The sequence below is a fragment of the Coffea arabica genome, chromosome 4e, assembly GCF_036785885.1.
Source record: "Coffea arabica cultivar ET-39 chromosome 4e, Coffea Arabica ET-39 HiFi, whole genome shotgun sequence".
NCBI classification, from domain to species: domain Eukaryota; kingdom Viridiplantae; phylum Streptophyta; class Magnoliopsida; order Gentianales; family Rubiaceae; genus Coffea; species Coffea arabica.
In genome coordinates, this window is record NC_092317.1 from 7,114,145 (window position 1) to 7,130,107 (window position 15,963).

At 37.2% G+C, this 15,963-nt stretch overlaps 3 protein-coding genes across 3 annotated transcripts; 2 read left to right on the forward strand and 1 right to left on the reverse strand.

Moving 5' to 3' along the window:
* Positions 1-534: 534 nt before the first annotated feature.
* Positions 535-1,812, forward strand: LOC113740640 (uncharacterized). The gene has a single exon (XM_027268182.1). It carries the CDS (start codon positions 535-537, stop codon positions 1,810-1,812), a length of 1,278 nt encoding a protein of 425 aa, XP_027123983.1.
* A 1,434-nt stretch (positions 1,813-3,246) lies between these two features.
* LOC113742275 (dehydrogenase/reductase SDR family member FEY) lies at positions 3,247-9,689 on the forward strand. Its single transcript, XM_027270080.2, has 7 exons — positions 3,247-3,749; positions 3,841-3,958; positions 5,239-5,375; positions 5,800-5,901; positions 6,072-6,164; positions 8,215-8,287; positions 9,054-9,689. The coding sequence occupies exons 1-7, from the start codon at positions 3,312-3,314 to the stop codon at positions 9,314-9,316; spliced, it is 1,224 nt and encodes a 407-aa protein (XP_027125881.1). The 5' UTR covers positions 3,247-3,311; the 3' UTR covers positions 9,317-9,689.
* Positions 9,690-11,209: 1,520 nt separating this feature from the next.
* Positions 11,210-14,227, reverse strand: LOC113742274 (disease resistance protein RPP13-like). The gene has a single exon (XM_027270078.2). It carries the CDS (start codon positions 14,085-14,087, stop codon positions 11,460-11,462), a length of 2,628 nt encoding a protein of 875 aa, XP_027125879.1. The 5' UTR covers positions 14,088-14,227; the 3' UTR covers positions 11,210-11,459.
* Between the last annotated feature and the right edge of the window lie 1,736 nt (positions 14,228-15,963).

The window sequence follows — 15,963 nt, forward strand, 5'->3', positions numbered from 1 at the left end:
ATATTTGACTGTACATAATTGGTATGTACATGCCACTTGATTGATATACCTGATCTCTTTGCCATACATGCATGCATGCATGCACATTGGTTTGGGGTTGAATTAAAAATCCAAAAAGCAGAATGTGAGACATGGTTGAATGGAGGGTCCAGATTTGAGTAAAGATGGAATTGTGGAATTATTGCTGAGGACATTTAATAGTGTTCTGTGCCTGTACATATATAAAAGGCATCATTTGGTTGGTGTTTCTTGAAATGAAAACCTTTACTTTGGTGGCCTTTAATTGAGGGTCTACAGCAACAAAATTGAGCTCTTCTTTGTTTGGTGCTCTCTCAAATCTCTCTACTCCCATTTCTTTTGTGGCTAGGCTGTAAAGATTCAGCAACCAACACCAAAACTTCCCCACAATGGACCTCCTCCTTTCCACTTTCTCCTATTCTTGGACATTGAAGGAAACACAACCCTGGCCGTAAATTGCACATCTTTTTCCTGGTTTCCCAGATTAGTTTCGTCCCATTGTTTTGGTTAATTCTCATGGCATCCCTCTTAATAGAAAGCCTATCCCACAACAAAACCAGTTTCAAAGTTGCAGTAAGAGCCATAGAACTTCTCCTTCTCTCGGCCGGATTAGTCTCAACTTTCCTCATGTTCAAGGGGGCTGTTTCTCCATATTCTTATGATTTTATGCTGTCAAGTTTGAGGAAACCATATTCCTACTTCAGGAGCTGGTTGTCCTCTACTTTTTATATCTACATCATGATGCATCTCATTGTCATCCTCATAGCAGTTTCCTCCCATTTCTACCATCCAAAAATGGACAGCAACGGTGACATTGAAGATGGTGGTGATGGTGAGGATTACGATATGCATGGTGCTTTCTCGCCTTCTTTGTCACCACCACCAGCTCCTCCTCCAACGCAGATTAACAATCAAAAGCACAGCCAAGAGACAAAACCAAAGGATATACATGTGGTAGCAGCGGCTGCCGCAGCAGCAGGTGGAGGAAATTCCAAGACTACAAAAGTTCCCGTGGAGAATCAACAAGACATTCAAGACAACGTTGATGCATCTCTTCTGAATCTTTTTTCTGATTTTTCAAGTTTGACCGCGGCCAAAGGGATTGAAAAGGCTCCAACAACAAAAGCCAAATCTGCAACAGCTAGCTTAAACATTCATCAGAAAGATGGTACTGGAGACAAAAATGGTGTTGAAAAAGAAGATGATGAATCTTTCGAGGCAATTTTTTCTAAATTGACAAAAGCCAAGGAGATTAAAAAGTCACATTCAGTTGACTCTTCACCACCACTCATTACAACCCAAATGACTGCAATAACAAGTACAACAAAGACTGGACAGCAAACAATAAAGGGGTTGCAAAATCAGTTTGAACAGACACAAGAACAGCTCGAAAGTGAAGACTTCGATGTGGAGGGGGAGGATGATACAATGGAGGCAACATGGAGAGCCATCAAGGAAGGAGGAACGAAGGCACAAAAGAAGCAACTCAACAAGAGCGAGACCTGGCCACAACCTCAAACAGTGGTTGCAGCACAAGAAAACTGCAATATTGATTTAGAGGAGGACATGGCAATATCAGCTGCTGCATGGAAAGACCTGAGGAAGTCCATGACCTTCAACGACACTGTTTCCATAAGATTTAGAGGAGGTTTAATTAGAAAGGACCCTTCAGTGAATCTCGAAGAATTTAATGAAAGAGTTGAGGACTTCATCAACAAGTTCAACAATGAAATGAGGCTACAAAGGCAGGAGTCTGAACAGCGTTATCTAGATATGATTAGTCGCGGGTTCTAAGTTTTGCTCGTTGACTTTTCTTGTATAGTAGTTTTAGATAGAACCCTGATACCTATCACCGGTGTTTCATCACCACTCTCAACATCCGGTGATATGTATCAATAATTTGCCTTATTGATGTCCGCAGTTGTTTTAACCTGCCTACATTTTTGAGGTGAAATAGTTTGCTCCTTGGTTCTATGTTTGTATAATACTATGCTTTTGTTGTGTAAATTTCAACAAGCAAGTTCTTCCAATGTTGAAATCTTTCTTCTGTGTACTTCAAGATGCCATGGATATTTTATGTTACATGGAAGTTGGAACTTCTTCGGTTCTTCCAACTCATGGCATAGTAGCTTATTTGGACTAATAGCACCGTGGCCATATTCAATTTCCTAGGAATTTGTACGGAAACGAGGCATCAGTCGTACTGACAAAACCATGCTATTTTGTTTTCATTTTAGTTTTGGATAAAGGTGCATATTATTTTACTTCTGTAAAAAGTTTAGAGTGAGATTGGCTAACCCCAAGAAGGATTCTTTTGTTTTTCATTACTAAGGGAGGGTTGTGGATAGCTAAAAGCGAATAGCGGGATTTAAAGCAGTAAGAGCAAAGCCTAAAACAAAAGATTCATGACAATTATTGATTTTGGTCAGGCGCTTAAAATTGCTTTAGCACAAAATTGTGAGATTATGGCTTGCAGTTAGATTATAGCCTGATTAGATTAATACAGCTATATTCATAGACCTAATGTAGTATAAATTCTGCCCTTGGGATTTCTTTGATCACAGTTAGCTCCAAATGGTTTGTGAAACTAAACATGCCACCCCCGAGAGTTGTGTGTGATCACACATACTTCTTTCAACATCTCTTTCTGGTATGGAATTTGACAATCTCTAGGTCTCTACATTGATGTTTTTAAATGTTTTAGCTTATCCAATGCTTGTAAAGAAATTCTTGATTTGATGGCTTTGGCTTCTATCCAAATAGGTCTGTCAATAAGTTGGGTTTTAATTCAAACTCAACTCAAATTCACTTAATATTTTTGAGCACAAATATAGTTATAATTTTCGTTATCCGACCCAACTCGAACCCGTTTATGTTAATCTAAAAATGGGTTGAATATAAAATATTGAGTTCTTACCTGGGTTCGACTTGGACCCGTTTGAATAAGTAATTATTTTGATAACGTATTTGAGTATTTAATATTTGTTTGGATCTTTTAAAAATTGTAATTTGTAGGCATTAGAATAATTATCTAAAGTCATTTGTGATTTTTAATTAAAATTTAATTATCTAAAGTATGTAATAAATTGGACTTATAGAATACAAATTGAAAGTTTACAGAACTTGAAGGGGCACAGATTGAGGAATTGAGACTTGAGGGGCACTGAGGAATTAAATTAAGTTCAAGGGCATCTTTTTTGTTTTCCCCCAATTTCGGTTGCTTTGTTTGACAACTGTAAGTAACTGAACTCAGTCACTCAACACTCGAATCTTCTCCCTCCTCTCTCCGGACAATGGCGTCGGCGTCGGCGTCGGCGGCTGTGACCTTAACGGCGAGAGGCAAAGCTATTAACGGAGCAGACGACAACGAGAAGCAGAATAAAGATGAGAAGAAGCAGGACAACATGAATCAGAAAGAGAACGTGAAGAAGAAGAAAGAGGCGTTAGGATGGATGGAATGGTTGAGAGGATGGTTGTATATAGTCTACGAGATGCTGTTCCAGAGGATTATGGCCAGTCACTTAGCTAATCCGATGCCTCTTGCTCCAATTAACGATCTCACCTTCATCGTCACTGGCTCCACCAGCGGCATTGGTCGTGAAATCGCGCGCCAATTGGCCGAAGCCGGCGGTCATGTAGTAATGGCCGTCAGAAATACAAACGCTGCTCATGACCTAATTCGCAAATGGCAAGAGGATTGGACCGGCCGCGGCCTACCGTTGAATATTGAGGTGGCAAATATTCCGTTCTTCAGTTGATATTAGGTTTTGATTTTTGAAACATTTGTTATTTCTACTATTATTATTGTTATGTGGGTGAAAGGTGATGGAGCTGGATCTTCTGTCGTTGGAATCTGTAGTAAGATTTGCGGAAGCATATAATGCACGATTGGGGCCTTTACACGCGCTAATCAATAATGCTGGCATATTTTCCATTGGAGGTTAGTATCAAAAGGTTCCGCTTTGTATTTTTGAGATTTCAATAGGTAGAGAAATGTGTGTAGGAATGTTATTTTGGCATGTATAATTTGGTTAATTTGAATTTTATTGGACTTGTGTCTTGATACATGGAGCAGTCTTCTTTGTCTGCATTATTATCTGGATTGCAAAATTTGTCATTTGCTTCTGTAAAGTGATTAAATAGTTTCACTTTTGGGGATTTCTGAGTGACGTTAACTGAATGCAAAATGCATAGAGGAGCCTCAATTGATTAGTCAGTAATAGGTGTTGGTGGAGGGGTTGAACTCATGTTTTCAGTGTATAGAATTTGCTGCTGATTTCCCTTATATATGGAGTAAACAAATATTTTATGCCTAGTCTCAATATTTCTTACTTTTGAGTATGTCCTTGGCTCAAATATCCATTGCTAGTGGTGGTGTTAGCCAAAAGTGTCTAGTCAGCTTTCACGGATAAAAGCAGCCATGCTAAGGATATCCATGTCCAGTGATCATTTAACTGGCTAGCCTACCATTGAGGAAGCATCTTGTTTCAATAGCAGAAGCATGTCTTTCTATCAAACTGGATTTTGCTTTCATAATTATTGCTTATGAATCCATGAACCTGTACAGATTGGTTTACCTTATGTGAATCTAATTAATTGAACGTGATAAAAGATGTTGTGTAAACACAAAATAATGTCAAGGAGGTATTTCAATTTGTTGTACTTATCTCTGTTGATGAGTTGCACTCCATAGACAAAGTTGTTAGTTTTGCTAAGTGATGTTCTGTCTTTTTCTCCCAAACTTTTGAGTATCCTTTCTTCTCATCATTTTGGCCATATAGGAAGTTATGTACTCTTGTTATGCTTTCCTTTAATTAAACTTGAAAAAGCACTTTGATTTCTCTCCAAATATTTTGTATTTGAAATTTTCTTGGGGATTGTCACTTCCATATGCTTTAAAATCTGAAAAGCTTCTCTATGTTAGCTTCAAGGATTGTGTCAATGTTAGTTGAGTTGATCAAGTCTGTTTTAAGTTCATCAAATTGAGTCAATTAAAACTAAGTTGATCAACTCAGAGACGATTTGTGTAGTTGGATATACATCTTTTCGGATGATAATTTTCCAAAGTTATCATAATCTGTATTCTCAATTCTTTTTTACGAATTAGTTTGCCTAGTGCAAAGTTGTTTACTTTTCAGTAAAGCTTTTTCACAGAAAGAATATAACTCATGCACTTCTGATGAATCTGATGATGCCTTGTTTTTTCCTTGTGAGTATCAGAGCCACAGAAATTTTCAAAAGATGGGTATGAGCAGCACATGCAAGTGAATCACCTAGCTCCTGCATTATTGTCTATCTCGCTTTTGCCATCCCTACTTAGAGGCTCTTCAAGCCGAATTGTCAATGTGAATTCTGTTGTAAGTTCATGGTCCTAATTTTTATCTCTGTATACATCTTAGATGTGCTTTCTAAAATCTTAGTATTTTGCCAATCTAAATCTCTCCACATATCTTAAGGATCCAGGGAACGGGAAAGAAGCAGTCTATATTCATATGTTTAGTTATATTAGTTTCTCACTGTGTGTACATTATAGATGATCTGGTGGTAATGAGATTGCCATCTAATGTGATCTTATTATTATGTCAAAGAGATTATTGATTAATCACAAAAAAGTTAAGCATGATAGTTGTATGCTTTATTTTACTCTTAACAATATCTCCAAGAAACTGAAGATTTATGCAGATTGTTCCCATATATTTTAGCACTTGTTATTTACTCTTGTTTGATCCCCTTCTAATGTAGGAACAATTTCCCCTGTTTTGTCTCCGTTTTGTTTTGTAGATGCATTATGTCGGATTTGTTGATACCGAGGATATGAATGTTACATCTGGAAAAACGAAGTACACAAGTTTAGTTGGATATTGTGGCAGCAAATTGGCAGAGGTGATTTCATTGTCTTACTTCTGTTTAGGATTTTTGGTGGATTGACATTCTACATGTATTTGGTTTTTCCTTAGGTTATATTAATTCATTGGCCAAAAATCATGCTTTGGCCTCTTGCTTTTCTATCAGGCTTTTCAAATTTCTAATTAACTTTGGGACACAAACTTCAGGTGATGTTCAGTAGTGTGCTACATAAGCGGCTGCCTGCTGAAGCTGGGATAAGCGTAATATGTGTATCACCTGGAATAGTTCAAACCAATGTGGTAAATATTCTAACCTTTTTGCTCTTAGTCCTTTGCGTGTGAAGAGAATTTTGATATACATAACATAAACTGAAGTGATATTGCTTTAATTTCACTCTGATTTACTCTTCAGACCTATGAAATCTACCTCAGAGTCCCCTAAGCACTGTAAATTTAAATGTTTAGTTCTTGTAAATAACAACTAGAAAAATGTTCGCTTGTTCATTTTCCAAGCTTCATTTTCCAAGCTTGGGGTTTATAAGTAAAGCATCTTGGGTTCAGGCTCGATATTACCTGTCTAAACATTAAATGTAAACTTAAAGCAGAGGCCAGGAGCATTATTAGTTGTCATACTGTTAAGTACATTATAGCAACTTGCACAAACCATTAGGAGCTAAAAAGTCATTAGGTTGAAGAATATTGATAACTAGAGAGTATGAGGAGAGTTTTTCTAGGGTAGATTATCACAAATGTTGCTTCTTCCACATTATTATGTTGCTTAAAGCACTTGGTAAAGTGATGCTTCTTGTAACTTTTATTTGCTAGTTTGACAAGAATGTTGAAGAATTCATTTCAACTTGAAAGAATGTACTCTACCTTCTTCCCTCCTTAACCATTGACCAAAATTTTTGGCCTTTGAAAGAAAGATGACACTTCAAGCTGCCTCTCTTTCTTCATTGTTTGATTTTTTTTTTCAGTTTTATTGAAAAAGTAGCATTTATGTGAGTTTGACAAGAACATGAATAAGCTCATGGTAACATGTGACTTGTGATGGCATTAGATTTTTTATGAAGTACCATTCTATTGTTTTCATTGGGACAATAGTGCTTTTGTCATTTTTGTGATACACTTCTGCTTGGAACCTTTGAGGCTTATTCTGTGCATTCTTGGAAATCTTGATTAGTTTTGCTAATTTCCTATTCTGTTGTTTGTTGCTTACTTTCTGTGTTGTTGCAATGGTTTTCTTTTATTGGTATAAACTTGAAGTTTTTAATGCTTGCACTGTTAAATTCATCATAGTACAGATTAGAAGCACTAAAAGTTTTTTAGCTTCCGTGTTCATATGCACTTAGTTTTGCTATAGCATGTGCTGCTTTTGTAATACGTGCTTCAGCTCTGGGGAACCTTTGCTGTTTGATGACTTGTGATCCATGCAATATCCCTAAGTCAAAAGTTTAGCATGTTGATCATGAAACTTTCATTTGAGATGGTTTTAAATGATTAGAACATATGGTTTGATATGTAGCAATGGGATAGTGTAAAGCAATTGAGGATGTCAAAGAGACAAACTACTGATATACTTGCATTAGAAAGTAGAAATTCTATAAATTAAGCTTGATATTATAGAAGAGACAGAAGATATTCAGAACCTTAGATGAGTAGTTTAGTCTTTGCAAAGGATTACGAGAGATTATGGTTTGGTTTGTTTGTGAGGAGATTATGATGGAAACTCGAGAAATTGCGGGATTAATCTATGTAATTTTGGAGTGAGAGAGAGAATAGGCTTAGGCAAGGTGATGTTACAGATATTGCAAATCTCTTAATACATCTTCCCCTTTCTGAACGGGCTTCTCTGTCTAGGGTCTAGACTAGCTTAAAAGCACAGATGGATAAAAATATTACTTTTATCAAATGATATTGATTATTAAGTTTGCTTTGTGCAAGCAAATTTTCATAGCAGGGACAAGGGCTGTTTTTGGTAGCTTCTGTAAAGTGTAATTTCTAGATTTTACAGAACCTGATTGAGAAAAGCCTTTATGCTGGTTTGACTTAAATTTAACTTTTTACTTTTGGCATTTGAAATAACTGAACATGAGCTGCCAAGTGAAGATTAAAGAAATGTCTGGTGTCGAAATGCTCCAAAATAAAGCACCAAACAACCAAGATCATGTTGTTCTGTATTCAAGTTGTCTATATTCTATGAGAAAGGTAAAATGTTAAGCCTGAGTCTTAAGGTATATCATGATCTTTGTTCCTTTGACTTAATTTCTCTGGCATTTTGAGGAATTAATTTTTAGTAATACAAAATATGGGAGATTGACATTCTTGTTTTGGGACTCCTTCAATGCAGGCCAGGGACCTCCCGAGGATTGTCCAGGCTGCTTATCGCCTGATTCCTTATTTTATATTCAGTGCTGAAGAAGGTTAGTTTACTTTCTGTTTCAATTAATTTGGATTAAAAAAATTATGAATAAGGAAAATGGAAATCTAAATTTGATTGGACTGATATCAATATATGTTTCATTGTAGATCAAATGTGAATTTGTGAAAGTAGTTTTGTACCAGTATGGGGGTGTATAGTGTTAGAAAGAAACTAGATTAGGTGAGTGGTTTTGATGTTGTGGACTTCTAGTAATGAAGTGCTTGAGCAAGCGGCAGAAGAAACAATGGTCTTTGCAAAAATCTTATACAGAGCACTAGTAGTTTGGTTGGACTGGATGACTTTATTGAAGTCTGGAACATAATGGGAAAAGCCATTGGACTTGGAGTTGATAATTACTGGTACATGCTTATGCGGATACAGCTATTATTGTTTGCATCCCATTATACTTGTCATGGTTAATTGTATTTGTCCATCCCATATTATCAGTTACGATTTAGAATGTGAATAAATAGAAGGCATGAAAGTTAGGGTAGTAAAGCTGTTCATGCACTGAATCTATAGTTAGGAATATGTCTATTTGCATTATCTGGTTAAAAGAAGCAAATGGTTCAACTATATAATCAGTGTCCTGGTGCAGTTTTCTGGACTTAATTTGTATACTTGATGTTATTCTTTTTATTGTTGTTTTATTGAATGTGATCAATATTCTGACTTTCAGTTTATGTATTCATGTATCTAATTTGGTTTTGACATTATATTTCTCTGCATCTGTTGCAGTTTCACCTTTTTATTTCATGCTACTGCAGGTTCTAGAAGTGCCCTGTTTGCAGCCACAGATCCCCAAGTTCCCGAGTACTGTGAGATGTTAAAAGCAGATGAGTGGCCAGTCTCTGCTTTTATTTCTCAAGATTGTCGTCCAACAAATCCTTCCGAAGAATCACATAATGTTGAAACTGCTTACAGAGTCTGGGAGAAGACATTGGAACTGATTGGCCTTCCATTGGATGCCATAGAGAGACTTCTAGAAGGGGAAGAAGTTGAATGCAGATACAGGGCTTCAAAGGATTAGGTTTTTCTTGCAATGGTCAATTTCATTTCAGGCTGGTCAAGTTGCAAGATTCCAGACTGCATTAGGATGTTTGGCATCTTCTGAACTGGTATTCCACTGTACTTGCTTTTCCACCTGACCTGTTACAGAATGAAATAAAAAATGATAACAGCAAATGGATGTCCATATGTTTCTGGATGTAGCTGTGTCATTAATGCCCTTAACCAGAATCTTAAAGCAGGTTAAGTAATAGACAGCAGTGAAGAACACGCAACACTAAAGTTATAATTAGGTCTGACCCAAGAAAGTTTTCGGTTTTGTTTTCAGATTGTTTACAGAATTGTACTTTATGCGTATTACTTGTATCTTGAGAAATCCTCAGTTTCCACTGCTAGATTGGAAATCATGTCATTGTTACTTTGCGGGTAAGTTATTCAGCAACATGGTTAGATGCAAAAAGGTAAATCACAGATCGTGGATCTTAATTGTTTCACTTTTTTTTTTCCTGATCTAGAAATACTTGACTCATAGGGCGTAAGTGAACTTGGGATAGTATTTTGGAGAGTTGGGAAAGTTTACATGGTTGCTTCAGAAGGTTGAGGTAACATTGAGAGTAGTTACTCTAATCTTAGGCTGTTCTATTCTTTTATTGAGCAATGCTTATTGATTCAGAGAAAAAAGAAAATCAGTAAATAGTAGGAAAAATGAGGTCCAGGACTATGACTTGATCACAGCTTGACTTGAACTCTTGTTATCAACTCGTAAACAGCATTGAAATATTTTTTTGGCTTGTCTGCAGTGTAGACATTTTAAAGATTCTTGGAGGCTTAGGAAAAGAAGATTTTTTTGAGCTTTGTGCACTATCTTAGCTTGTGAGTGGGAGTCTAGGTTTTACTTCAGTTGAATTAGTTGATTAAATCTAAGTGACTTGGTTTTCGAAGACTATTTTTAAATGTTGAGAGACATGAAATGAAGGAGACTAACAGAAATGATGTTTAAGTATTTCCTGCTTTAATAGGACTAACTTGACAGGAAGAGAACTCCAATGGGCTGTACTAGTACGCTGTACATGTACTTGTTGAACAGATATAAGACTGACCTGAGCCACATGGTCAGTTTGAAACTTTTGAATCATACAAATGAAGAAAGAGCGATGTTATGTGGGGGCATTAAAACGCTTAGTACTCTAATAAGAATACCTATTTGATTTGCGAAGATACAGTTTAGTACTAATCTGAAGATTGCAAAGTTACACATGTATGAGCTCAAGATAACCTTCTCAAAGATTTTCTAGTACTTTTGTCAATAAGGTCTTGCCGGTGATGTCAATCCAGGGTGACTTGATTTCCATCGAGGTTGAAATTTGAGGAGTAAGAGCTTATTCCAGTATTTAAGTTTTCAAACTTGTAAATGCTTGTAGCAGTTTAACTATATACTCTTAGTAGTTGTCCCACATGTGGGTTGCTTGTCCTGCTCGATACAGATTATTGCACTGATGTCCTATCCTTCCCAACCCAAAAAACAAAAGAAATACTTTCAAGTACTTTTGCACTAATTTAATGGCGGACAAAAAGAGAGAAGAAACTGAAATTTGTCCGTATATATATGTAGTCATTGGAGTGTATTTGTCAAGCAAAAGTTTTTTGAAGGTGAGCTGAAGTGTATAATTTGTCATTATATCAGATTCCCCTGGCTTTAATTTTCTCTGGAATTCAAAATTCTTCGGTGGTATATCAAGATGTGCAAGAAAAGTTGTCATTTAAAGCCCTATTACATTATGTATTCATCCTAATCTGCAACGTATTTTCTTGAGGTCTTGACTCAGCAGGATGAAATGTTAAAGTTTCACCCTTACAACTCCTAATTCTTCAAGAATCTTGTAATTTTCATTTCGTAATAAAAGGATAAGACAAATTGCTAAATATAAGAACTCAAATTGCAGATGCTTTTTGATAAGCTGAAACCCAAAAAAAAAAATTACACCCGAGAAATTACAGTGGAAGCAATAATGTACCACAATCAAGTTAGATTCACCAGTGCTCAAGAGTACAGAAAGTCTCCCTGTTATGATAAAAGGAAGATGGATTAGGTTCACCCTCCAGTCCCATGTCTATCCAAAGAAAGAATGCAAATGGTGTGAATGTGGAGACCGAAAGAGCCGCCATCATGCCCACATGCGCTCATAAGGCAAAAGCCTGGTCTCCGTCTCTTTAAGCTTAAAGACATGATTAATTCTTTGAGGGCATTTCAGCCGAGGACACTTGAATATGCCCACACCTTTGAGCCTAGGCATTGCTTCGTCTTCCAAGTGCCAGTCCATCAAACTATACAAGTTACGAAAACGTAGAAGCTCAAGCTCTGGAAACCCTTTAGCAGTGCAGCAGAATGAATGTCCATAGTAGGCTCCAATTAGCTCAAGGCTTTGTAGGTTCGGAAAAGTCTCCAACACAGGCATGGGATCTCGTCCAACATTTGAATGCTGTAGTGTTAAGATCATGATCGACCGCGGCAACTTCTCTAGTTGCCCCTGGTTTTGTATCGGTCCGCTTAACCACAATCTGATCAGATGCTGACAAGAAGAAAGAGGTTCTAGTGGAGGAAAAGCCCCTGAAACTGAGCATGTGAGGGTGAGAGTAGCCAGGCTCCTCAACTTCCCTATTGAATCCAAACTACCTTGACCATCAATATTTTGAACCACTAATTCTCGAAGATTGACCAAGTTGGTTGTCTCCAATTTTAGCCAATCCTGATACTTGACGTATTTAAGAGTCTCCAGATTTGTTAAGGAGCTAACATTCACTGGCCCCCGGCAAAGAGCAACCAAATGTCTAAGATTTGTCAATTCACTTATCTCAGGAGGAAATGCAAGGTCAGTCATGGTTGCACAAAGGGTTTCCAGGCTTTTTAATTTTCCCAGGGAGCTCGGGAGAGAACGAAAGTTGGTATCTACTATCCCTAAGAACTTCAGGTGAATCAAAGAGCCTATGTCATATGGTAGTTGCCCGACAGCAGTGGCAAAGTTAAAATGACAGTTTTCTAGATATAGGACATGAAGATTTGTGAAACTAACACACACAGAGCGGAAGTGCTTCACTTTGGGTTCCTCACCATCCGGATTGAAGATCACAAGTGACTGCATTTTCGAACTTGGACTGACAAGTGAGAAGTAATTTCTAATTTGTGTGTGGACAACTTGGCGCCGGCCTGAAGAATTAGTAGCAGAGTATTTGCGTGGGTCATAAATGTCAAAGAAGTTTACCTCAATTGCCTTTTGAACAGCAAGATCCCTAAGAAGATCATGAATCCTGCAATAGGCAATTCTATCCCACATTTTGTCCGCTATCTGAATCATGCTCCTGTTAACTAGCTCGTTCAAGTAATGGTCAGCCACTTCCTCCATTTTTGGTTCCCTTGGTGTTATGAATCCCTCTGCCATCCAAAGCCATTTAAGCTTTTCTACGTCAATCAAAGAATCTTCAAGAAAACTGCCCAAGTAGAGGAAACAGTGCTTCAATTGCCCCGATAAATCATCGTAGCTCAAAGAAAGCAGGTATGAGATTTCAAGGGAGTCATTCTTCAGATGTCGCCAAATATGTTCTTTCACCTCGTGCCACTCTTGCAGCCATTTCTTATGGCAAAGCAGCCCACCAAGTACTACTATTGCAAGCGGTAGACCACCGCACTTGTGAACCATTTGCCTACCCAAATCCAGCATTCCTGCAGAGCACCAATTGTTGTAGCCGTCTCCATGAGATATCTTCTTACAAAAGAGGTCCCAACTTTCATCTGGTGTCAAGAACCGAAGCTCATGGACGAAACTCCTGTCATCTACTCTCGTTGCAACATCTCTCTTGCGCGTAGTGATGATGACTCTGCTGCCATTTTTATCATCAGGGAAAGCTCTTTTTAAGCTTTCCCAAGCTTCTTTGTGCCAAACATCATCTACCACCGCAAGGTATTTGTGGTCTTTTAAGATTTCACGGAGGTAGCGCTCCAAATCTTCCTCGTCCATCTGCTCTATCATCTTCAGTTCATCTCCGAAGCACCTCTTTCTGAACGACTTAATCAGAGTTCGAAGAAGATCCGAGGTGCTATACTCTTGAGAGACACAAGCCCAAGCACGGTATGCAAAATTTTCCATGACCTTAGAAGAGTTGTAAAGCTCTCTAGCGACTGTTGTCTTGCCAAGGCCACCCATGCCGTAAATAGAAATGACACTACGTCTGTGCTCCATTTTGAAAAGTTCAGCCAACAACGTCTGAGTGACATCTTCAAAGCCCACAAAGAGTCGATCTTGATCTACATAGGAAGTTGCTCTCCTTAGTGTTTTGATGATTGATCTACTGTTTGGACCACGGTTAGGCCCTTCACCTGTTGAATTACTAAGATTTTTGATGTCATATGTTTCACGCTTGCGAGAAATGTCGAGCACCCTTTGCTTGAGAGACTTAAGCTGTTGGCTGGTATTGTAGAGATTGGCCTCTCTGCTGCACAAGCAGGCATAAGTTTGCAGGCTGTTGAAGAATCCAGATTTTGGAGCTCCTACCTTCAAGTTGCAATCGTTTAAGATGGCCACTGCGTTATGAGCAATATCTGTGATTTCAGAAATCCACTGCTGCATCCTGTGATCATCACTCTGCTTTTCTTCAGCATCTTGGATGAAAGATTGCATATAGCCCAATTCATTTCTTAGCCACTCGACTCTCGTGCTCAAATTTTTTCGATCAACTATTTCTTGGGTAAGAAAGTCTCCAAGTTTCTTCACTGCAAAAGATACAATAGCATCAGTCATTGTTGCCAAAACTTTCTCCGTTATCTCGTTTGTCCGAGGTTCAAAACTGGGAAGAGAATATTATCACACTGAAGTTCTACCCTAGACTTGTATAGATAAAGAAATCAAGAATTTGCAGGTAAAGCCTAAGTTGTTTCTTCTGTCGCAGTCATTTCACCTTCAGTCCCTTTTTTTTTTTTCATTCTGCTTTTGTTTTCTACTGTCATTTTCCTTTTGCAGTGGGAGAGCGGATCCTTCCCGCAACAACGGATCTTCTGTCCACTCTCTGTCTTACTTTTTATTATATTGCTATTTTTCCTCCATAAATATCATGTTTTAGTTCTTTTTTGTTTCCTTAAGATCCAATAACTATTAATTGACTTATACACAAAATTTAACATACTCAAAAAATCAAAATGCATAAAAAATGAGATTTTTTATGAATTTTTTTCTATATTTTTTAATTTTCTATTATATATTACTTTTTTGAAGTTGTTGTATTTATTTTTTACTCAATTAATAGTTATTGGATCTTAAGAAAATAAAAAAGAACTAAAATATGATATTTATGTAGGAGAAATAGCAATATAATAAAAAGTGAGATGGAGAGTGGCACACGGTGTAGGACAGAAGATTCGTTGCGGATCCCTCCTTCAAATTTCCCTATAACTTCCTAAACGCAAGGGTTGACTCTACTTTCCACCTTCAACTTTATTTGTATTTCTATTTGGATCCCTAAATATCAAAATAGAGCACATTAGTCTCTGAAATATAAAATTTATCCCATTTAAGTAAAATCATTGAGAAGTGGAACAAATCCTCTACTAAAGTAGGACAAATTTTTTACTTATCTTAAATGATAGATTTTATATTTTGGGGACTAAAGTAAAAAAGATTTTATGCTATAAGGATTGAAGTATAACATATTTTATATTTTAGAGACTTACTATTCCACTTTAAAATTTAGGAACTAAATTGAAAATTCAAGTATAATTGAAGGGTGCAAAAGTGGAACTAACCCTTTTATTACATTCCATCCATACTATTACTTCTACTTTCCATTAGCACGAGCAAGTTGACTTTTTGACTACAGGCTATATTCTTCTTTGTGCTTTCCATTCTATCAACTCCCAGTCCAATGCTATTCTTCTTTCTCAAATTTTCAACTTCCACACTGTTTTATCTACTCATTTGGCCACCTTCACGCGTAAACCAATTTTCCTTCCCTGGTTTTGGTTAATAATCTAACTCCATATCATAAGCACACTGGTTTTTTAAAGAAAAAGTAATGTAGATACTGTTTTCTTGAAGACCTTTCTAAATGATGATTATGTAGTATAATCTTTTATGCGAGGGCGGCATCTCGAGTCCATTGTGGACACCACATGTTGCTTTTATCTCTTTCAATATGGAGCCATATCCTAATTCTCTGTAGGTAGGCCAGCATAGCTAGTCTGCACACACCAAAGTAGCTGATGCAGCTATTTTGGTTTAAACGCTGAAATTATTGATACCTCAAGAACGGAAATGGGTTGAGCAGTTAATGCCATGATTTGGTTAAAAAATTTTGTGCTGTCCAGATAACAAGTTGTGCATCGATTTTCACACCGTGTGTGGGATTCATAAAATTTTATACTAAAGTTACACGTTATGCAAATAAAATTACTTCATGTGTAACCAAAGTTACGCGCTGTTGAAAATGGTCAAAATGGTGCAACCGTCCGTACCCCCTTCTTAAATTTCACTCTTCTCCTATTAAAGAAAAAAAAAAGCTTAACGTCAAGCACTGAGATGCTCTGGTCTAACGTCAAATGCACGAAGCATGACAACAACTTCACGAAAATTCGACATGAATTATTTTTTTTTTTTTATTGAAATTCGAGTTTGCAAAAATAAT

Coding starts and splice junctions, on each gene's coding strand:
- LOC113742274 (XM_027270078.2), bottom strand. CDS start 14,087: ATGACTGATGCTATTGTATCTTTTGCAGTGAAGAAACTTGGAGACTTT.
- LOC113740640 (XM_027268182.1), top strand. CDS start 535: ATGGCATCCCTCTTAATAGAAAGCCTATCCCACAACAAAACCAGTTTC.
- LOC113742275 (XM_027270080.2), top strand. CDS start 3,312: ATGGCGTCGGCGTCGGCGTCGGCGGCTGTGACCTTAACGGCGAGAGGC. Junction 3,959..5,238: donor TGGCATATTTTCCATTGGAG/GTTAGTATCAAA, acceptor TGTGAGTATCAG/AGCCACAGAAATTTTCAAAA. Junction 8,288..9,053: donor TATATTCAGTGCTGAAGAAG/GTTAGTTTACTT, acceptor ATGCTACTGCAG/GTTCTAGAAGTGCCCTGTTT.